Here is a 24,293-nt window from a genome sequence, read left to right as displayed (position 1 = left end):
AGAATTAGTACCTCAAGAAAAGTGTCTCTTTTGGCTCTTCTGAGGGTTCAAAACCCAATTTACTCGAGAGGAGTTGTCAGTGTCGCCAAGAGAACGCTTTCAAAGTCTATTCCCAGGAGGCAGATCCTTAAATGAGTGTGGAGGTATGGAGGCTCTTGTGTTTGTTTATCTTGGGGCCTGTGTTGCTCGAATACAATTTTACCTTGAAAAACTAAAGACATAAGGCAGTAGGCAAAACAGGAACAGTTGCTTAAATTAGACACTTCGGTTGAGAGTACAACACACAGAAACGGGATCGAGGACTATCTCAAATTACAATCACAGTTTTGGGTCCAATAAAAGTACATCCGGCGATCCTTGTTTGGTAAAGGAATGTGGGATTTGTATGTGGAGTCATAAATAAAGGGTCTTTGATAACAAAGGCAGGTGGCTCGACCTTGGGTGGACACAATGTGGGCCAGTGGGTAGTGTGTTCAGATGTCCGGCATGAGGGGCGCGTGATAGCTGCGTGTAGTGTGTGTGCTGTGTCTTGATTGGCTGCATGTTCCCAACTCCATGTAGCATTTCACTTTATAGTGTTTTGAAATGCCTGCACCCCTCTGGCCATGTATGCTATATTGGGTCCAATTTCTCCAGACCACTGTGGAGTTGCGGCACTTATCTGGGGGATGGACCTGAGTTTCCAGTTCGCATGTTTGTCTGCCGGCTACGTACCACCCCACCTGTGGCCTGTCAATCATTTACCGCAGACCTGCATAGCAGAGCCTGCTCGATCGCTTATTTTTGAGTCAGGTTTGATGTGAGAGTTCATGATGGCCAAATTTGACAATAGCGATGCAATTTCATTTGTACATGCAATTGTACCATCATAAGAATTAGCATAGTTATTATCAATTTCAACATCTTTGCTCTGGAAATTGGAAGTTACTCCTCCTCCACTGAGGACAAGACTTTAAAGTTTTAGCCTCACTGCGCCAGATGGATACCTGAATAACCACATTCTTGTTTGGCGGCTTCAAGTTCCTTGTGTCTAAAGTCCAGTTCATTGGATGAGTCTCAATGCTACATTTTATGTTGGGCATAGCGGCATCAACATTGAGATGGGATAGTCTTTTAGCACTTGAACAGCATACATGCTGAATAGGCCGACACCTCATGCTCTGAAGACAGAGATCACAGAGCTGAAGCTGATTGCACCATGGAAATTTGTGGTTGCTTTTAGAACAAATTTGGAATGGTGTTTTCTCCATAACACCCTCCCCCAACAGTCCTTCTTGATGTGACCTGATTTCCATTGAGGAAAACTTGTTGAGTCGGTTCAAAGACAAATCCTACACAGAGTTCTTTCATTACTTAGGAAGAGTTCTTGATGACAATCACTGAAGATCCCTTGAGAAGTTGTTGAGGGGCCTAGAGATGGAGAAGGAAACTTTGAACCAGCTGACATAAAAATACAATCTGATGCAGAGTCTCTGTCCTGATGCAATGCGAGCTAGAGGAAGAGTCACAAAAAAACCAACTTGCAAATGTCTGCACTCAACACTAGATTGTACGAGTATGCAGAGCATGTGTTTCTACAGCCACATGTGCTGCAAGCAGATATGTTCTAAGTAACTCTTAGGCATTTAAAATACTATTTCAGCTAACAGCAGTATCACAATAAAGCAATCAAGTGTAAGAATGCATTTGTATATGCAGGGCATCGTAATAGTCCTTTTAAGCACTAAGTATACTGCAAAAAATGGGACAGATGTTTTATTTATTTTTAGTTTTAGTATTGCCTTTGTCCTAGACAGCAGTACTATTATTTGGTGATAAATTGGATAGGCTGCCAAGCACAAATGATTCCCAGGAAATTAACACATGGAACAGCTTCCAACTTGTTCTTGCCCCGATACTTTATTCACTGTACCTTGTGGACTTCCCAGAATAATTGTTGGTTGTATGCTCATATCCACTTAGGCTTGGGTCAAAGACTTTAAATTCATTAATGCATGTGGGTAACATTATCATAAGGGACCAGACACCAAATAGCTTGCAGGATAAATGTAGATAATGTGACGAACTAGAAAACATCAAGGGTTAAAAAATTATTACTACATAAACAAAAGTAATGATAGCTGATAAAAGGACAGGGGCGGCTGCTATTTAACAGCAGTAGGTGAGCAGGTCACGGGGGGGAGGAAATTAAAGCAAAATTTAAAGCACTTACCTGTTGCCGCCACCACCTCCTCTCATTCCTCTTCGCCTGATTCCAGGTCAGAAAGCAGGAAGCAGCCGGCTCCCCATAGCCAATCACAATGCCGCAATGCAGTGTTGTGATTGGTCTAAGCGCTGTGGTTCGGAATTCAGCCAGGGAATGGTAGGCTGGGCCTGTTCTGCACCCAGGCTGTAATGCAGCCTGTTGCAGAACATGCAAAGTGCGCATGACGGTTTGGCCGCCCAAAGCGTCTTGCACACTGGAGTGGGCAAACCACTCCTGCCCCGCCCTTACCCAGCTGAGCAAGGACGGGAAATAACATGATAATAACAATGAGTTATTACCATTTTATTTTTTCCTTGTGGGCCTGCTCAGTGGGGCGACACCACTGTAAAAGGAAGATCTGTGGGTGGGAGAGAGTGGTTGATGAATGGTACCCAGTTGAAAAAAGTCTTTGATTAGGTCTATGTGAGGCCGACCATTATCTCAAATTTATCATGGGAACAGCAGGTGAAAAAACTAATCTAGTTCGTCTAATAATGCAAACACTGAATAGAGACATTGCCCTTAAAAAAAATCTACTAAGAAAAGTTCCCTCCAACAAATCGCATTCACTGGAAAGCCAATCCTAATAATTATTTTTTTATTATTTAAAATTCTTGGTTTTAAGACCACATCTCCTCATTGCAGTCCTGGATTTGGATCTTGGTATGGCTGGTGTTTTGTTTAAGAGCTATTCTCAGGTGTTAAGATGGAGGTATACTATTTACCTTGCCAAACATATTATTGTAGGATCTGTTATCCAAAGTGTTATCAAGGAGTATGTCAAAGCAATCGATTTGTTCTTTGCTTTCGAAAAGCTGCTGAGAATGTAGGGGATTAATCTAGACGGAGTGCAGGGATTCCTACCAATGTTCGTATAAACCCATGCTTAAAAAAAAGCAGAAGTGCAGGAAGTTATCAACAAAGACTTTAGATTATATTCTCCTAATATTTATTTCATTCAGATAAATACAACAGCACGCTGAAATCTGATACAATTTGACTTGAGCACTATTGTGCCTAAAAACAAGCATAATAATTAACTTTTGGACTTGGGGTGTACATCTAAAATGGAATGGAGGTGCTTGGAAGAACATTCTTAAGAACCAGAGGATTTGTTTATCTTTATAATTCTATCTCCAAAATGAGATTCCTAAAACCATTCATTTTTAAGACACAATTCTTGAGTTCCTCAGAAGCTATGCAATTTTTGTGTAATACTGATGCTATTAAAGTAGATTTTTAATCACATAAAGCTTTAATATATTTTCTAAGATATTTATGGTAATTGGTTTCTGGAAAGCCGTGAACTGTTTCCAAATTAAAAAAGAATGGCTACTTTTCTAGGGGATAAGGAAAACTCCAATAGCATAATAATTATCACAAGTAAAACCACTAAAAAATATTTTTTTTTATATGAATGCAACTCCTTATTTGCAAGCATTTTGCCAATCTGTCTAACTGTGATTCTGCTGGGTCAAAAAGCTGTTTTGTTCAGCCAGAAGCAATCCCGAGGCACAGAAATAAGCACGGGCTAAGGTCATATACCTGCAATGGTAATGTGGTGACATATTGCCAGGCTTTGAAGGGCTTTCAGGTTTTGCAAAGGGTACTTCAATACGTGGACATCTTAACCCAGCAGATTTCTTTTAGAAAAACAAATGTCTGGGTTTGCAGATATAGGGGCATATTATTAACGGCAAGCGATAATTATCGCTGGCCGTATATAGCGATAGAAATATTATCGTCGGCTATCGCTGAATATTATCGCCATGATAACGCTATATTTACAACGCATAGCGCTATGGCGATAATATTTCAGCGATAGCGGTGTTTTCAATGGAACATCGCTGGTTTTCCAGCGACGTTCCTTTGAAAACAGCGATAACATTGCTGATAGGACCCTGTGGTCCTATCAGCATAATCCATCTCCCATTAAAAGTATGCCTTAGTCAGGAATTTAACAGACGTTAAATTCCTGAGTTAAGGCTGAGGTAGTGCGATTTTTTTAGTCGCTGCACCTCCTTGTTAATATCGCGAAACTGCCTTCACGATATTAACATGTGTTGTTTTCACAGCCACGCCTTCTTTGCATCTCATTAGCGATGCGAGGCGAGGCTGTGAAAAAACGGGCTCTACATCAAGGAAACACGCGCTAGCGTGTCCTTGATGATATTGCGATATAATTATCGCCGCTTTTTGCCCAAAAACGGACGCTAAAGCGGCGATAATTATATCGCCAGCCCTTGCTAATATGCCCCATATTATGTCCACTCTTTAACACTAAATCCATAGAGGATTGTGCTGAAGAGGTGGATGTTCATTAACTGAGTGAGCAGCAGAAGGTAAACACCATCAGAGCTGAGACACTGAGCATTAAAACAGCAGTTCCAGGACATATACTATGTAAACAAAAAAACAGGCCTCATAAATGTACTAATGTGATATTTTATTGCTGCTGAGCCATGCCTTGTCCTGGTGCTTTGCTTTAATCTGTCTCAAGTAATTCCATTTTGCCGGCGGAGCTCACAGAGGACTATTTAGCAGTAATGCTATAAAAAGGGCCTCATGAACTTTGATAAGGCACCTTCATTTGTGAACCACATGAACGTTTCCGGACTTACAGTAACCAGTCAACTGGAACTGATAAGGCTTTTAGGTCTATGGAAGACATGAAAAAAAAAACAGTTAAAGTGCAGCATGATTCTTAGTAATCCCATCTAGTTCTAATGTACAAGGGGTGTTAGTTCTCCAATCAGCCTCCCTCTGTTTGTGATAGTACAACTACAGTGGCAACCCTCTTGATCTAGAAAGCCCTAAAGCACATGAGTTCTCTCACCGAGAAACGAGTAAAAAACTAGTTAAAAAGCATTTAAGTGTCTGGAAAGGAAATGTCGCAAAAACTATAGTTTGGAGGATAAACATGATTATGAATTGAACTTGAAGGCCCACTATATAAAAGTTAAGGCAATGAAAAACAAAGCAAAGGATGGAATGGACCAATCAAATGGCTGAATTCTTTCATGAAAAAATTGTGACTATAAAATGCTCCTTTGATAGCGTGCCTCAAGATGACAACCACGATATGATATCTGATCTGAGGCTGTCCATAGGGGAAACCCCTACACTTTTGTCTATTATCAGGGGGCTAAAGTCGGGATCTTCTGCTGATCCTTGTCCAGCCCAACTCTTGGTAAATGTGGTTACGGCCATCAATCCAGTGGCCAATAAGGTTCTCAATGCCTCACTGGACTCTGGGTGTATGCCTCCTACATGGAAAATCCTCTCGCTACTATAAGAACCTTCTGCTGATCTTAAAGCCCTATCTAATTACAGGCCTACATCCCTACTTCTGGCCTTTTCTAAGGTGTTGGAAAAACATGTAAATGTTATTTGGAAAATAATAATCTTCTGCAGGTTTTAAAACTAGCTGTAGCACAGGAACAGCGTTGCTACAGGTTATGGAGCACATTATTGGCTCGGGGGAAGAGCCATCCTAATATTGTTGGACCTCTTGCTGGCCTTTGATACGGTCCCACACGCTAATCTATTGGAACGGCTCGAGAAGATTGGAATTGGCGGTCCTGCCCTAAAGTGGCTATCCTCTTTTTTTATGTGACAGAAGTCAGGAAGTCTGAACTCCTCCCTATACAGCCACTATTCCGAATCTGAAAGTGGGTGTCCCACAGGGCTGTGCTTTGAGCCCTACACTCTTTAATGTGTATATGACCCCACTAGCATTTTTGGCTGAAGAGTGCGGGGCTAAAATAATATTGAATGCGGACAACACCCAACTACTCTTCACCTGTGAGAAAGATGCAGATTTTGAGGCGGAGAAGATTAGAATTTCCCTTTTCAGGGTGTTCAATTGGCCAGCTAGGAACCAACTAAAATGTAATCCCGATAAATCGAAGATTATCTTTTTTGGTGCTCCACCCTCTGAGGAGTGGAGATTCTAGTGGCTCCATGATATGTCTCCACCTCCCTCTGCCCAAAACACAGTAAAAGATCTGGGCATCCATATTGACAGTTCTCTCTCTATGAAACATCAAATAAAAGCGGTAGTAGGTACCTGTTTCGGGCTATTACGAACTCTGAGGAACTTTTTACCTCCCCTGTCGTTGACCACTAGGTCCAGGCCTTCGTTACTTCTAGGCTGGCCTACCAGAATTTTCTATAATTGGGTCTGCCTGATTATCTTCGATACCATCTGCAGGTAGTTCAAAATGCAGCAGCAAGACTAGTCCTCAATTTAAACGCCAGGACTTATATGTCCTCGCATGTTAGTGCCCTTCACAGGTTGACGGTGAGAAATCAAATTCAAGGCTTTGGTGCTTGCATATAGAGCCTTACATGGCAAGGGTGCCAGTTTCATTAGGAAGAGAATAATTCACTACACTCCCTCTAGAACGTTTAGGTCCTCATTTAATCGCCTGGCTACCATACCCAGGATATGCTCGGTTAGAACCGGAGGAAGATCTTTTAGGTTTCTGGGAGCCCAAACATGGAACCATCTTCCGGCGGGCCTCAGAGCCACGCCCGAAATGGCTATTTTCAGGAAACAACTCAGCACGTGGTTAGTTTGCAACTAGGTGGCCGTGAGGGAAAGCGGAGAGCTGCCTAATAGCGCCAGGACACTCTGTTGAGTGGCCGTCCGCTTTATAAATGTCTATTCATTCATTCATTAGAGCGATAACTAGAGAAAAACAGCAGATTCACTGTAGATTGGCACATAAAGACTAATACATATTAAATGTAAGCGTAATTAATACCTGGATCACGTCTACATGAGTTCTTATCAACTGTGATTTTCCACTTACAATGAATTCTTTTCTTTCCAATGGAAGAGTTCTAACAACTCTGGGACCCAAAAACTGAGGATTACAATGGAATCATTCATATTGCCCTAAAATCAAATGTGTTTGACTGGTCAGTTTATCTTTATGGTTGCTAGTAACTTGAAGAATGCAGTGATCTTTTTCACTACCTTTGGAAGGTTGTACCTTGCAAAAGGGCCCTACATTGTTGGCCAGGTTTGCCTCAATCGTAACCTCTTCAATAATAGCTCAAAAAATGAAAATAGTGTAACCATTAAATGCACCACCTGTACTTCAGTCTGTATCTAATGCCTGAATCCATATATGTAAAGCCATAGATACTTCCATACTTATAGATGTTCCGATAACCAGGCTCTGTACAACCCTTTACAGATCACAGAACATTACACAACAGCTCACTGTCTAGATGGAATTCAAGAAAAAGATTCATGTTGTTCCCATGTTCTTGGTCGCACAAGCCCAAAGTCAACAGACAATTCTTTTGCCATAAATTACAGTGTTTGGTTCATCATTATGGAAGCATAAAGGTTACCAAACCATCTTTAGCAGACCTTTCCGAAGGTTTAATTGGAGCTAGATGCAATCTGTTGAAACGGTAGGAAAGAAAGTATGGGAGGGAGTAAAAGCTTTGTTCTGGCCCTCCTCCTGCCCTGTCGAAATGCAGGACAACTCCACAACCCCTTGTCCAAAAGGCAGGGATATGCTCACATAGTACTCAAGGATCAGGTGGTGCAGTTCAACTTCTGCAGAACCCATACAGATGGGTGGGCTAGGAGAATACCTTAATACTTGAGGAGGGTTACCTTATTTTGTTGGATCCTATTTCTATCCACAAGACAGAATGTTGCGTTGCCACAGTCTCACTCGGTTGTAGGATTGTTCACCTAGGTAAATCGGTAAAAATCACTGTGCCCTTGTGGGATATATTTTAGGGTCCTCACCCACAGGTATCACCAATGGCTAGCTTCATCATCGGACCCTCGTCCTGTTCTCCTAGTGTGAGGGGACAGGCTCAACACATCTGTAATCGGAGTTCCTTGGCTATGTGGTTTTAGGGATTGTGAGAAGAAATTAAAATTGCCTGCCAGATCCTACTACTTTTTTAATGGTTGGTCCATTGGCAAGGTTAAAAACAGTGCAATGTCATAGGGGAGTAGTGACACTATACATCTGAGGTTGACATGATGCATCCGTTAGAATCGCCTGTGTGGGTCGGTCAGCTTTCTTCACTAACTTATTTTTGTGCTAATCCTATAAGTGTAAATGGCCTTTATCGCAGTGTATATCCGTCTTTTTTAAAACGTTTTTATGAAAGACAGGCACTCAAAATATACAGACCAGTATTTTGGACTTTTTCCTTTTTGCATTGGTCTGAGCTGGGGGAGAGAGCATCAATAGCATTATGCAGTGATGAAATATTTATTTTGTATGCATTGTATGTATTTTCTCCCATGCAGTTGTGTGTCTTGTCGTGCACACTCATGTTAAAAACCTCTTATATTCTATATTACAGGTTGAAATGGCGCTCCTTATTGTAACACTCTATCGGAACAAATGAGGAGATAAACTCAAGCATAGCATGTATATTAGGCTCTCTAAAAAATGTTTTTTAAACAGAAGGTGCATCATGGTAGCTTCTATCGTATTACTTACTTCGTCAAAGAACAGCGCCCGCGTCTTTACCTACTTGGCTTTCCGCACTCTGTATCAAGGGGTAGAAGCCGGCTGTCTAGATTTATCCTCTTTCTCGTCTTGTGACAATCACATGATCGGGAGGTCTGTGAAAGAACTACAAATTTCTTGGGAATTGTAGTTCTAGGTTTTTTCTTCCTCGGTGGGATGTGAATCATTGTCATATTGGTCTTTGTCATGTAGATTGATAGCCAGTATTTTAGGCTCGGAATTATAGTAGTGATTACATCGTAAATCACAGGTTTTTTTTCTTGAACAGAAAGTTACTTCCTTTTCTTTGTCAAGTGACAGTCATGTGATAGGGACTACAGCACTACAAAATTTGTGGAAATTGTAGTTCTTTCAAGGATGTGGTGTAAATTCATCCTATTGAGTACGGTGCCCATGTTGGCACCCGGGTGATGTATTTCTTCACGTAAGAACCATCCGTGGTGTTGTCAAGCATGATCTATTGTATATCTTATATGAGGTGTCCCCACTGTATTTCATCTGTCAGTCCTCTGTATTGTGTGGATAATTTATAAATCCACCACTGTTCTTTTTCAAAAAGAACTCTCTCTATGTCTCTTAACTCGGCCTGGACTTGCTCTAGAACTATCCACCTGCATTCTTGTGTTGTATGACCTTCTGTAAGGCAATGTTCTGCCATTTTTGTTTTTGCCCATCTGCAACGTACTTTGCTTCAATTTTCTCCTATTCTGACGCTCACTTTTCTTGTCGCCATGCCTATATAATGCAAATCACAGGGGCATGTTATCATCAAGTCAAGAAGTTGTACCCCTTTCTGATTGCCACAGGGAATGAAGAAGAAGATGAGCTCCACAGAGGTGCCAGGTGGAAACTTTAGTCCAGGATCAGGGGATGTGTCAAGACCAATGGCCTCCAGGAGAGCCAAAAAGGGATTTTCATAGTCATCTACTTGCTATTCTTCATCGTGATCATTTTATTATTATGTGGCTCCGGGTCTGAGAATCTATGCGACAGTGGAAGCTTAATGGGTTTGAATGCGGCTGTGAGAAACGCCAAGTTTGGCACAACTTCGATCGAGGTTGTGGCAGATTTGTTTTTTAAGTCAGAAAGGACGATGAGTTAACTCTCTGATGTTGGCGATACACAAGGAACTAGCACGGTACTTAGCACCGGAGGAGTCAGTACCAGAGTTAGGGTGTACTCCGGGGTTCAGTCAAGAAATGCAGCCAGTGTTGGGAATGATTGCACTAGTGGTAACCCATCTGGAGGCTTCTTGGATCATTGGGGCCCAAAGGTGTGCAGTGCACCACAGGGGTACCAAAAATGTGTAACATAGTCTCTTTCCACGCTTGAATTTGCTGCTGCGTTGCAGATGGCCCTGGGCTGGACAGCGAGTAGTGCAAGAGTTGGTTCCTTGGTGGGTGACCAAGATTTTGACGTACCCTGGCGTCTACATGACATATCCTGATGAGAGTGGCAGCAAGAGGGTAAGCCGTATTTATAGTATGGTTTCTTTTTATTTCTTTTATTTAAGCCAGTAGCCATTGCAAAGACAAATCCATAAACAGAAATACATGATAGTAGAACATAAGCCAGTGTGAACAATACAAACATATAAATGTCAAAATAACAAAAACATAAAGGTCGGATGCTTCCTCCAATCTATATTGAAGATAAATACATACAGATTGTTTCACAAAAGAAATAGATATGTGTTAATGGCATCACACACCAGCATCCTGGAGATCTTCTTTAAGTAGTTGTTGGTGTTAAATGCTGTATGAGACCCCCCCAGATCTTGATGCCCATATCCTTCGCTGATGTCTGAATATGACCTTCCTAAAGCCGACTTTTTTTTAAATATCTGCAGATTCGTGACTATTTGCTAAAAAGAGGGGATATCTCACATCTGGCCCAAAATATAACCTGCTAGAAGTAGTGAGGGGTCGGGGAATGATTGGTAATTTATATCAAACACTCATCGCAATACAAAATGATGATCTTGAGGTACAGAATGCTAAATGAAATACCAGACTGTCTCATGGTGAAGTAGGGCTTCTATCGCTAGGTGCTACACTGCCCACTTTCTGAATACGTGGCTGGGACAACACACCGAACAAGAGATTTATATGATTTTTCACATTTTCCATCAACATTCAGTCTTTCCAACACAGGAACATAACCCTCCCAAGGCTTGACCCAAATGTCTGTTACCCTAGGTCTTAGGAGTGTGGGGATCTCAGACATGAGGACAGTTTCCATGGCTTGAGCAGGGACCCGCGAACTAGATATCAGAGAATGATGAGAGAGATTGCATGTGGCATGGATTGATGCTGATTGGCTACTGGCCCAAATAAGGCAGAGGTACCTACCAACACCAGACATTTAAGAAAGCTAGAGACTCAGAGGAATCCACAGTGGTTGGGCTTACATGAACATGTTTCTTATCAGAATCCTCTGCCAATGTCAAAATATGGGTCTAAAAAAATCACGCCTCTTTCCTCTTCTTTGACAAAACAATGGGTGGCAGAGTTCTTGCAGGTGCACACAAACGTCAGTGGCTGCTTATTTATCTTGTCCAATTACTTCAATCATTCACAGTGATCAGCAACAGTGAGGGAAACAACCATCTTCAGCATACCCTAAATTGGCACAAATCTCACAATCTACAAATACATCTGTGAGCACTTGCACACAATTATGATCTTGTACACAAAGTGATGTAAATAGATCTTCTTTATTAGTAAATTCTTCAATGCTGATTCTAGCTGAAACGTGTTTTGTCTGGTCACATAGGACCTTGACTTTCTTAGGGCTATCTGTTACTAGTATGCAAAGTATCAAAGGGAGACTATGTAGAGTCCATATTGCTGCACGATCAAAGAATTGCACAAAGGCATGTCTGCATTATTTCGATCAACAGTTGTTGTGGAACGAATGACAAGGTCCTTGATCTTATTTAATTGAGCACAGTGGTATGGGTTGTGAGTATGCAATTTGTTTTGACCCGGTGTTTGGCTTCCATGAGACTCTAATGTCAGTGCCTCAAGCAAGGTCTCAGTGATTTTGGCTCAAAGAAGATATGTAGTCTTTATATTCTACTGACCTCTGTTTGGCATATAGTACTGCTGGAAGAGTTCTCTTTCACATGTGCAAGATCATCCTCAGGAAAAAGCTGTGCATTAGTAACATCATTATATTGAGGATGAGGTATCAGTAAGAACAGCTGTACTCACCATCGCCTGAGGAAGAATTAGGAGAATACTACTAGACTCCATCTTCCTAATACAAAAATACGCTATTTGTCTCTTTCTCCCTTACCCTTATTCAGGTGATAAAGAAGGGTCTTTTTCACACATGACAACTTTGGAGTGCAACATCTTGCAATACTGACAATTGAACACTTCAGGTTTGGAAATTAAATATGCTTAGAATGCTTGTCTGTATCAGTCATTGTTGCTTATCAAGGAACATACAAGTTTGGTGACCCTACTCAGGCCTCAGAGAGTCAGATTTAATCAGCACAAACTATTTTTAGGGCCTATTAGCCCTTGCTGACAAGCAGAAAAATAACCAGTGTTCTGTTAAATCACAAAGTGAATGAGCAATAAAGATGCCTTTATATCTTTTCTTTATCTTGTCACATTTGCTCTCATTCAGTCTTCTTACATTTACTTTTCTTTCTCTTACTGTGAAATTAGATGATTTTGTAAATTGAACTGCCTGACAATAATGCTGTGCAAATCACGTGAAATGAATGGTTGTAAGAGGTAAGGCTTTTTTCCTAACACAACATTAAATAGTTAATCAGTGAACTGCACAAATATTTCAAAATATATTTCAGAATATTTCTGTAATAGGAAGAGGTGTGGCGCCGCGGCCAGGGCGACTGACTCCGGTATCTGGGGATCACGTTTCGATCGCTAGCGGCAGATTAGCCCAGCACCATGTGACTCTGGGCAATAGCTTGCTTAATCTTCCCGACGGCCCCCAGAGTCTAGAAACCCTTACGGGTGATTGTTCGCGCTTTACAAATGTGGATTATTATTATTATTATAGTTGTCAAAGCACATTTTTTTAAATTCTGTGTGATGAAGAAACTATTTTTGTAGGATGAAAACAAGAGCACTTTACTTTGTGATGTGCAAATGATACATTTTTTGTTGAAACTCACTTTTCAAACATTGTTTAGGCGCTATATAGTTTTTTCAGCAAAACGACATGTTAGTGAGAGAGTTTGTAGCCATTTCAATGGAAAATGTGCTGTCTGTAAATGACAGTGCACTACCACATCATGCTTTGGAACTATATTTACTAAAAGTACGTTTTTAAACATGAATTGAGAAATATTCCTGCCCTGCAACAATGCCATTAGTGAACTAAGAGGCAAGTCAGGTTTTTTTTTTGTACAGCAGATATGCTGAACTCATGTATTTTAAGGTACTCTCCTATGCAATAATGAAGCAAAAGGCGGCTTCCTAAAAAATTTTTTTTGCCTAGGATCACACAATTTGAGACCAGTTTATGGGTCAAGTACATTACAGTTAGGTCGAGTAGATTAATCAAGTTACTATACCTGCAGGTCTAGTAGCATTTTTATGATTTTACAAGGCCTGCTACTTAAGGAGATACAAAAATAAAAGAAGGACTAAGAAATGATACAGAGAAGGCAACACAGAACAACCAAATGGGTGAAAAAATATAAAAGAGCAGTTGAAGTTTTTTTTTCTCCATTTATATGACTGAATATTTTCAAAAATAATGGTGTCAAAAACCCTGAAAAATGAGAATTAATGCTACAAAAACACTAGTATTTCTGGAAATCAGTATTCTCTTGAAATAGAAGGAGAAACACTAGGACTTTTGCTGTGAACTAAACAAAACTACTCAACACACTGCCCTAGGAATGTATAGACTAAAAAGGATTTTGAAAGTGTCCCAAAACCTCATCTGGGACACTGGATGACACTGTTAATAAGAGAAATAAAGATGATCTCATTGTTAAAAAGACTGACAGAGAAAGAAGTGCAAATCCCACTTACGGCAATATGAAGATGTCGGTACTCGTGAGACACACATCTGGCAAAGCTGGGAGCACCCCAGTTTGCCACACCTTGTTCATTCAGCAAACACTGACGGCTAGCAGAGCCTAGAAAAAAACACAAGAACACAACCTAAATTTTATTTTCAGAACTTTTATATGGAACAAAGCTAGTTAGGCACTGTGGAATTTAGGAGGCTGTTGACCTGAAAACATCGAAAGGAGGAATGTTTCATATTTTCTAAAGGTTAATAGTTTGCCTTCAATTCTTGTCACCTGTGGTAGTTTGTCACAGATCCTGCCTGCTTAGTATTGCATCAAGAACTCGTCTCTCTGGGTTGTATTATTGAGGAAGGAGGCAGAAGAGTTTAAGAACTCTTGTTGAGCATGATTCCATTGTAATTTACTTTTCAGGTAGTTAAATGTGTTTTTCTAGTTATGTGGTTTATCTCTTTGCAGATCATTTCACATTTTCATATATATTCGGAGCACTTGTTAGTCGTATATCATGCATGAGCCATTCACGTTTCATCATGCATAACCTTGCAATTCAGCATGGGTAAATTGTAAACCTGCTTTTCTATACGTTCACTTGCTTTTCAGTGTGCACTTACGCTTGTCGTATAACGTATCATGTAGCTAAGGTACTCTACCAATGTTTTTATTTCTTGAACACCCTTTGTGCAGTATAATATTAACAAGTGGCAAGTTTTCTTGGCAACGTTTGTTGACGAATGCCCTTGACAAACACTTCACTGCCTAATAATATATATTTTTCTTCAAGTTCATTCTATAATTCAGTTGGATACATTCAAGTGTTCAATGATTCAGGTTTCTGCTGCAATTCTAATGGATACAATTGTGAATGCTCTCAAGTTAATAAAGTTTCAAGTTTTCTCTGCAACTCTACTGGGTACATGTGTATACTTTTATGCAAACAATGAAGTGACACATCCTTTTCGCCGATCTTTTGGATGCATCTATGTATATTTTGCATCTAATGAAGTTGCAGTCACCCTCTTTTCAGTTCTGATTGGTAACATTCATGTCTTGCAACCAATACAATTCTAGTTGTCCACTTTGCAATTCTGAATGTACACATCCATGAGCTAGTATTGTATTTTCCATGGTTAACAGTGTTAATTCTGTAATATGGAGCAGCAGAGTAGGTGTTAGTCCTAGAGAACAGATGACTCAAGACATCTGCCAATACGTGAAAGAACAGTTTTTAAGTGTATAGACTGCATTAATTGATGTTCAACTATAAGAGTTTGATATTTTTAATAAAAAGGATCCTCCCCTCCTGTTCCTATTGGATCTGTCTGTAGCACTTGGCATCATTTACCACTGCCATTCCCCATTGTTTAGCAGTGAGCGCAGTACCTAAACAATCTCCCCAACGTGGTTTACTACGAAGTATCCATTCTGCACTTCCCCTAAACAGCACCGCCTAGAGTGCTGTGATCGCTTTGTGCCCTTGTCCATGTGCAAGGAATAGTGTATGCCTTAATGCAGCTTCAGCTTATCTCCAAGCTGGACCACCAAAGGCTGAGCAGCGACTTGTAAATGTGACAGCAAAACTCACCCAGGTTCTCAGGTGACATAGAGTGTGTGTTTTTATGTATAGAGCTTAAGAAGGAGTACTTAAGTTGGCAGTAATGACGACGACCAAACAGCATGCACATGCTGTGAACTAACGAATACAGGTGTGATGAAAGATGCCGCAGGCACATTATGTTGTGATGAGTGAAAGTAATCTGCATTTATCATGTTGGATAAAGAGAGTGGCACAGTCTTTAACATACACTCAGTCAGTTATAGGATAAAGCTTTATTATATTATACATATATACATTTACATACAAAGATGTATACAAACACACACACACACACATCAATTTATATTTATTTTCACTGGGCAAAATACACTCAGATATTCACAGAAGTAAAAAAAAAAAGGTTAAAGTAAACTTATAGTTATTTTGATTAATTCATAATGTTTTAAAATAAAAAAACACTGAAATTCTTCAGTTACAGTTAACTCAAGTAATTATAACATGCGCCCCCAGCATGCACAGTGTTGTCACCAAGGATATAATTTCAGATGTTGCATTGATATTATCAATGATGTCAAAGAACATTTTTGCTGAACTATAACATCGCTTTAACCTTGTTTGTTTCAGTGGCTCTCTAGGTTTTTTTGTTGTTGATTTGTTTTAAAAGTATAGTACAATATTACAAACACACCTAACTATAACATCACTTTAACCTTTGTTTCAGTGAAGTTCTAGGGTTTTTTTTTTTTTAAATTAAAGTAATAATGTATTACCATAACTAACTAGGTCTCCCCCCCACCTTGGATGTATTTCGTCAGGCGACAGTGCCTGACCCAACCCACCTGTGGGCTGCCAAGCCCCACCACACATGACTTTTGCCGATTCCCAACATGTGATTGGTCAAAGAGCCTGGCTGTGCCAAACCTCCATCAAGCACAGCCTTTGGCCGTGTGCAGCATGAGGCGGCCACCCCCCCTAACAGGTGGCCAAAATTCCGTTACTGGTCAACACTCATGCTCTTGCAACACCCCAAGGCCTGCACTTTTTCCCCCATGGTGCTGCAAAACTACTGCAAAATTACATGGGGACTGCACTAAGCATTGTGGTAGTAGCGAGGTACTGCAAGGAAAAAAATACATCTTTTTAATTTAACCCCAGGGACCCCCACATTGGCCAGGAGGACGGGTACCGCTACCCTGCCCTAAATGTTCCTTACATTTATTTATTTTCTATGACACAGGAACCGAGTCCCTGAGTCATAAAAATGGTAGGTGTAACTATCTCTTGATGTTGTGGCCAGCCAATCAGATTGTATGTTTGAACATTGCAGTACTTCCAAGAGAGTCCCACACCAGCCAATCAGATTGCGTGTTTTGAGTTTGCAGTACCGCGGTACTTCCTGGAGGTACTATGAAGGAACTATGGGCCATATTATCAAGGAACAGCGATAACATTATCGCCGCTTTAGCGGCAGGAAACTGCCGCTAAAGCGGCGATAATGAGCTTGATAATATGCCCTTGTGAATTCCCATAGAAGCCCAGGTTCAGGTGTGAACATGGGCTTCTATGGGAATTCGCAAGGCCATATTATCAAGCAAATTATCGCCGCTTTACCGGAGGTTTCCTGCCGCTAAAGCGGCGATAATGTTATCGCCGTTCCTTGATAATATGGCCCTATGTTGCTATATTATACATATATTTTGAACTTTAATTTCTCAGCAGCAATAGAATATACACCAAATCACAAAAAGCACTCTTTCTGGCTAAAGATCTATATTTCTGCCAAATTTGGTGTAGTTCTGATTAGCTGTTTTGGCTGTAGCTGTGTCCAGTTTTCCTATAAAAAATTGCACGGGGAAAAAGCATTCCCCCCCACCCCTTTTCTTGGCCCTGCTTGACGGATCACGACAAAAACTTCCAGGAATGAACTGAGGTGGATGAGAATTTTTATTGTTTTAATACTATGCAGTGGCTTACATATATACACATACATACATGGATACATATCTATCTTGCATCTATCTAGATATATAGATAGGAGGAAATTGTTACTTACCCTGTAGGCATGTGTTCGTGGCATCTAGTGTTGGGCCTAGATGTGTGCAAATTGTTTTTCTTTGAAGAAGTCTTTTGAGTCACAAGGTACTGTGACTCCTCCTCTTGGCAACAATGCACAAGGTCATTGACTCGATTCTAAGATTGTTTTACCGCACAGCAGGTGAGGATAGAATATGAAGGGGAGCGAAATATAAAGAGATGTCTATGCATAAGAGGCAAAAGGGAAAGGAAGAGACACTGCAATGGCACAGGCGTCCAGGGAGGCAGGGGTGCAGCAATGAACAGATGCTTCCAGTGTTATTTTTTTTTATTTTATAGCGCGCACAGATACTCCAAGGAGTATCCCGGCGCGAGCCATGAGGGGCAGGGTAGCACTAAACAAAGAGGAATGTTTTCAGGTTTTTCTCAAAAGCTGTGGAGTCTTGAATGTTGCGTAAAGCAAATGGCAATGCATTCCAGGCCACAGCCGCTTTCAGGGCAAGGGAGCAGCCGCCCAACCTTTGTCGTTTGAAGCGGGGAACATGGGCTAGGAGTTGAGACGTAGAGCGCAGTTGTCGCATAAGAGCATAGAAGAAGAACCGCTTTTGTAGGTAGGAGGGCCTAGGCCACGGAGGGCACGATGAGAAATGACAAGGGATTTAAATTTGACCCGCTTTGCAATGTGAAGCCAGTGCAGTGAGTGCAGGTGTTGTCTCACACTGTTTCTAATAGGGATGTCAAGAAGAAGTCTGGCTGTCGCATTTTGGACCACCTGTAACTTATTCAGCAGAAAGCCAGGGATGCCAACGTAGAGAGCGTTAGCATAGTCCAACCGAGATAAAATAAGGGCACAAATGACCGTTTCTTTAGCAGCTCTAGGAAGAAGAAGAAGAAGAAATTTCCTAAGGTTTTTAAGTAACCCAAAGCAGTTACCGGCAAGCTTCTTGACCTGAGTGGAAAACAAAAAGGTTCTCCTCAAACCAAACCCCCAGGTTCTTAGCAGGTTTCAAGGCGGGCATGGCGAACTCGGATGGCCAAAGCATTTCTCTGAAGTTGGGGGGAAATGTTCCGTAGAGGAGTATTTCAGACTTTTCGTTATTACACTTTGAGCAGCAGCAAGCCAATTAAATACCGAGGTCAAACAATTTTTTGCGGAGGAGATGGAATCTTCATTTTTGCCCCATGTAAATAGGAGCTGGGTGTCATCAGCGTAAGCAATGATTTTTGCCCCCAAGTCATCGGCTAATTGGACCAGTGTGGTAATGTAGATTTTAAAAAGAAGGGGGCTGAGGGAAGAAATGTCACCTTCCAAGAGAGGAACTGAAGGGGGTAGGTGTGAAGGGGCTTAAATGGAGGACCCATGGATCGTGTGAGTGCAATGTTGCAATTCCATGAGGGTGCTGATGGCACACAGGGAGGAATTACCCTTTTGAGACTCTCCATGAAAGCTTCGATATCTGGTATCCTGAAGAGCGAGATGTGTTGTCTATTCTAGAGGTAAGCAGCCATGGCGGCTAGATGTAATTATATAGAGGAAAAAGCTATCTCATAAACCTGCAAGAGAAGTAATTAACAGACAATGTTTTATTTGTACTGTGGCTTTCAATGGGTCAATTTGTTTAGAGTGACAGTGGCAGACAAATCTCTTCCACTTGGCTGTGTAGCAGACGCAGGTGGTAGTTCTGCACGCCTCCTTGTGAATGCTCATGTATTCAGGTGAAAGATTAACATATCTCACTTTGCCACTGGATTCAAGCTAGCCTGGCTGATGAGGGGTGTTACCCCAAAACCGGTCCCAGGATGCTTGTTTCTGGTCCAGGGAAGACCTGGCTTGGCAGTTCGGGCTGAACTATTTCCATTAGGATCAGGGTAAAGACTGATTTGCATATGGCTGGGTTTGATCTGGGGTGGTGAAGTGAGCTCAGGAATGATGATAGATCCAACCCAGATCTAACAGTGACTGGGATGAGTGTCTGAAAAGTTTCAGTGCTCCGTCCTACATCTCCTTGTGTTTGCTGGAAAAGATTAAGATAACCATATTTTCTGACGTCAGAAGCCAGATCGTAAGGTTGAAGGACCTGGCACCTGGGTGCTGCGTGAGAAGGTCCAGCTTGTTCGGGAGCCTCTCATGAGGAAGCAGTGAGAGTTGAAGCAGTCGTTAACCAGGGTGTAGGGTCAAAGTGGATGCCACCAGGATGAGCCTGAGGGATGCCTGTCTTAGCCTCCAAACAACAAATGGAAGATGAGGGAGAGGCGAAAAGCTGAGGCAAATATCCATTACCAGTTCATCTATACCGCATTGCCATTGGACTGTGGATGTGGGTAACTGGAGTCGAAGTTTGGACATTTGGCCTCTTCTGCAGTTGCGAACAGGTCAATCTGCGGGAATCGCCATCTGTGAAAGTAAAGGAAGAGGACTTGCAGGTGGAGTTCCTCTCATGGACTTCTTGTATGTCACATTCTGCTGAGGATGTAGGCAAAATTACTGTCCATCTCCGGAAACATTTCCGCTAACGGCCGGACTAGATCGTCCCAGTGATCCTCCACCTAAGACCACTGTAGCACTAAACATTCTTGCAAGGGAGGCAGGTGAAGCCTGACATGAGGTACTTTGGCAATGTATGAGGCCATCATGCCTAGGCGGCGCATGACTGCTCTGACTAAGTTATTAATTTGGTTGAAACAAATGGTAGAAGTGTCTGAAAGGACTAGGTCCTGGCAAGATTTGGATAGGCAATGCTTACATCCGAATTGATAATGGTCTATAGGTAGAGCTGGACCTGAAGAGGATGGAGGTGGGATTTTGAGGCGTTGATGGTAAACCCTAAGTGATGAAGCAGATGTATTGTGACCTGTGTGTTTTTGTGGCACTTCTGTTGGATGGCACTGTTGGTAAGCCAATCCTCCACAAATGGGGAAACGTGGACTCCTTGATGTCTTCCCCTGATCACAAATCTATGATACTGGTGAGGAGTCAGACGTCTTGGTATTTGGAAATAGGCATTCCTTAGGTCGAGCGCAGTGATAAATTCACCTTGCTGGAGAATCAGAATGACATCCTGAAGGGTCACCATGTGAAAATACTCTGAAAGGATGTATTTGTTTAGGGGTCTGAGGTCCAGAATGGTCCTGAGGCAACTGTGTTATCTGGGTATTAGGAAGTACAGCGAGTACACTCCTGTATTTGGCTGAATGCAGGGGACAGGTTTATAGCCCCTTTGAAGAGTAGGGCTTTGATTTCCTCTGTGAGCATCCGATGATGTTACGTTGAAAGTCTGTCTATGCGACGTGAAATTGTGGGATGTGTTCAAATGACCTACAGACCATAACAATTTTGGATAATAGCAAACACCCACTGGTCTGAGCTGACAGTGTGCAACGTGGGAAAGAAACCTTGTAGGCACCCCCAAACAGATGTTGTGTGGTCAGGGGGAAGAAGAGGCAAATCAGGGTTTGGTGGCGGGTGTAGCTTTTTTTGGGGAGCTGCTCTTTTCTATGATTCTGGAATTTTTGCCCCTATAGGATACTCTAAAATAATCTTTGGGAGAGGATTGCTGGCCTAGAGTGTGTTGATTAGACATGGACGCTTCAGGGGAGGTGTCCTTTGAGCCTCCATGGTAAGGGGTGAGGTAAAAGGAGCTGGGGAGTGGGTGTTTGCAGTGACCCCATGGCTTTACATCTCTCATATCCTTTTTTTTTTCTAAAGGCTGGTCTCACCATCAAAGGGCATGTTCACTCAGGTTCAGCGGAACGTCTTTCTGAAAGCTAGAGATATGAAGCCATGCATGTTTGCGAAGCAATAAACTGGAATTTACCCTCTGAAAGCGGTGTCATGACACCCATGGCACAGCAAATAGGGGTGTTTGAGAAAAGCTGGCCCTTCGTAACTAACTACTGCCCCCATTTTCTATGCTCTTCAGAGAGGTATTATAGGAGCTCCTCAATTAGGACCCAGTGGGCACGATCATATTTTGCAAGAAGGCCGAAAGAATTAGCAATGCGCCAGTGGCTAGCCGATTGCACGGCCACCTGTTTCCCTGTCATACCTATGCATTTGTTATCCTTATCTGGTGGCGGGGCATCCCAGCTGGCCTGGGAGTTGGCTTGCTTATGGGCAATGGTGATTACCAGATAACTGGAGTATTGGATGGGAGCTGATCGCGAATACAGATGGGGTCAGAAGAGGAGACCATACATTTTTTATCCACCTAAGGTGCTATAACCCTAGACCAGACAAGGTCTTTAAAAATGTCATTGGTGTGACGTAACATGCCCTTGAGCACGGGGAGGTACTGCGTGGAGCAGTGAGTGGAGGAGAGGGTTTCGAAGAGGTAGTCCTCCTCTAAGGGCTCAGTGTGGAGCTCCACCTTATGAAAGGAGGAAGCTGTATGAATGAGTTCCTGAAAGGATGTGGAATCATCCAGAAGGGAGGCACGGATGGGGTGGGTTCTCCCTGGTGGGTCTACATCGTACCACCCTGTGGGGTAGTGTCAAATGTGTCATTCCACTCCAGGTCCCCATTTGTCAGAGTGTGGAGACCCCTGAGGTGTAATGTCAAGGGGGTCCCCTGGAGAAGCAGGTGGGGAGGGTGATGGCTGAGGAACAGGACAATTTGATGGCAGTGCATGTGGTAAGGGGCTCGTAGCTTTATCCACTTTCCTGCATTGTTTTGTCGGAACCTGAATGTTCAAGGTCTACTTGAAGGACAGCTGACTTTTCGAGGATGGAGCAGGAGGACCTGAAGGACGGGCAAGGATGCAGCCCACCTGGGGGTGGATGTCTAAGTGTTTCTTCCTTGAGTCGAGCTATTCCTGCATCTTATGTAGAATCAGTTCGACTGTGTCTGAGTCGAACTTGTTAGTCGACGCTGAAGTCTTCAACTCCGATGGTGCCTTTGGCTTTGGTGCAGAGGTAGATGTGGTTGGTGCAGAGGATCGGCTTGGTGATGGTGTGGCCAGCACCAAAGCAGTCAGTCTCAAAGGCTTCTTCGGCACAGAGCCAGATCTAGGCGGGCAGTGGATGCCGATTTGCCAGTGCTGACCATGGCCTGATGGCAGTGGTGATTTGAAAGGCTGTCTCTAGTGTTTCAGAGTGGGTGAGTGTCCTTTGGCTGAAGGGCTGCTCAGGGTGAGTGAGGTGTGGAGGGGAAGGGGGTGCCGTACTCATGGACTGCTGAGCTGGTCGGAAGGTCCTTGATCTTCCGGCCGGAGCCAAAACTTTCTCCAGGGGAGAAATCCTCTTCTTACGCAGCTGACAAATGCGGGTGTTGCTCCCCCTCAATGTTCTCAAGGTCAAAGCGGCCTGAGGTGTCGTCTCCACCTCAACATGACCTCTTGAGCTGACAAGCACTACGGTCGCAAAGATTCATTTTGGGGTGGAAGGAACGGAAAGTGTTGCATGAGCCCTTGTTGTGTTTGGTGGCAGGCACAGACTGTAGTTCTGATTGAGATCGGTCCGGGGATATTTTGGGTGGCAGCCAGGACAATATTGAAATGGCGTCCGTTTAATCACCATTGAGGCATGGTGAAAAGATGCGATGGAGAGACAGGAGTAGGACCCGACGGGCGAGGCCCAGGAGGGGCTAAGGCCAACCTGGTCCCGCTCGAGTGAAGTAATCAGACATTGAGTAAGGTAGACATGATCAAAGTACAATCCCGACAGAGGGAAGGAACCGTGTTGACGCAAAACATAGCAGCACATGTCTGAAACCGATGGTAGAAAGAAAACAATCTGAGAGTGGAGTCTGTAGATGAACATGCATATTATTGCATAGTGACTCGAAAGACTTCGAAGAAGAAAAACAACCTGCACACATCCAGGTCCAGCACTGGGCGGCAGGAGTATGCACAGCATGTCTAGTTACAGCCACACATGCCTCTAACATACACACATACACATATATCACTGAAAAAATCAAAGTTTGCAGGGACATTATAGTTAGGCTGACGTTTCACTCGAACAAAACCAGAGAAATTCACCCGTTATAGTTAGTGAGCTAACTATAACTCGCGCCTCCGCAATAAACTGCTCATATATTACATCACTCATGACATGGTCAGTGACATCACTGATGACATCTCAAAAGACATCACTCATGACATCACTGATTACATCATCCAGTGTTTAAAAAAAGTTTACGAGTGATAAATATATATACCAAGGTGTACTGGTGAATCAGTGAGTGTATAAATGCATAAATGCATGTATGGATGATTCAGTGGGTGTGTGACTGACTGTATAAGTGAGTGATTAGGTGTCTCAGTGAATGTATGGGTGAGTGACTAGGTTGTGTGAATGTCTGTTTCAGTCTGTCATTGCATAATACATAGGCATGCACCCTACACTTGACAGCTACCATTTTTACTACTGAAAGGCAAATACACTGGCTCCTTACTATATCAATTCCAATTTGGTGAACCTTATCATTTCCCTTAGGTGTAGGACATCTGTCATTCTCATTTTATAGTTAGAAATGCAACTAGCACGCTACCTTCCTTAAATTAGTCTTGACTTAATCCTGGAAAACCCTATTACAACATTATTGACAAACCGGTCTCCCTCCACCATGTGCTCTTGCAAAAACAGTTTACAAAGTTATTTTAAGTTAGTTTACTTAATACTTTTCATGGACAGCATACAATCAATCAAAAGATGAAAATAGGCAAAATAGTTAGGTATACAAAATAGGCAAATATGAAGAGAACTCACTGACCAGTCGCATTTGGTGGGCACTTGTTGTAAGTGATGTCACCCGCAGCAGTCTTCTTCCAAGTCATCGACATTACATATTCATCTTTGCACATTTCATGAAAAGCTGCAAAGCAAAGAGGAAAATGGGATATCTAAACTAGGAGTTCAGAAAGAAGACAAAGGATAGATAATATTAGCAAAGGAAAAAAAGAGAGCGGGACAATGAAT

At 42.3% G+C, this 24,293-nt stretch overlaps 1 protein-coding gene across 8 annotated transcripts in view; it reads right to left on the bottom strand.

Moving 5' to 3' along the window:
- The window catches only part of ADGRB2 (adhesion G protein-coupled receptor B2), a 1,096,893-nt gene that overhangs the window by 417,930 nt on the left and 654,670 nt on the right, over window positions 1-24,293 (bottom strand). For all 8 annotated transcript variants that reach the window (XM_085648478.1, XM_085648471.1, XM_085648472.1 and 5 more), the window contains 2 exons: window positions 24,088-24,189; window positions 13,785-13,891 (listed from right to left, as the gene is read on the bottom strand). In XM_085648478.1, coding sequence (XP_085504604.1) covers window positions 13,785-13,891; window positions 24,088-24,189 — 209 coding nt within the window. The remainder of the gene's footprint in view (window positions 1-13,784; window positions 13,892-24,087; window positions 24,190-24,293) is intronic.

Source organism: Triturus cristatus, chromosome 3_2 (assembly GCF_964204655.1).
Source record: "Triturus cristatus chromosome 3_2, aTriCri1.1, whole genome shotgun sequence".
Classification (NCBI taxonomy): Eukaryota; Metazoa; Chordata; class Amphibia; order Caudata; family Salamandridae; genus Triturus; species Triturus cristatus.
The sequence above is the reverse complement of the archived record's forward strand: the minus strand, read 5'-3'. Positions and strand labels throughout refer to the sequence as shown.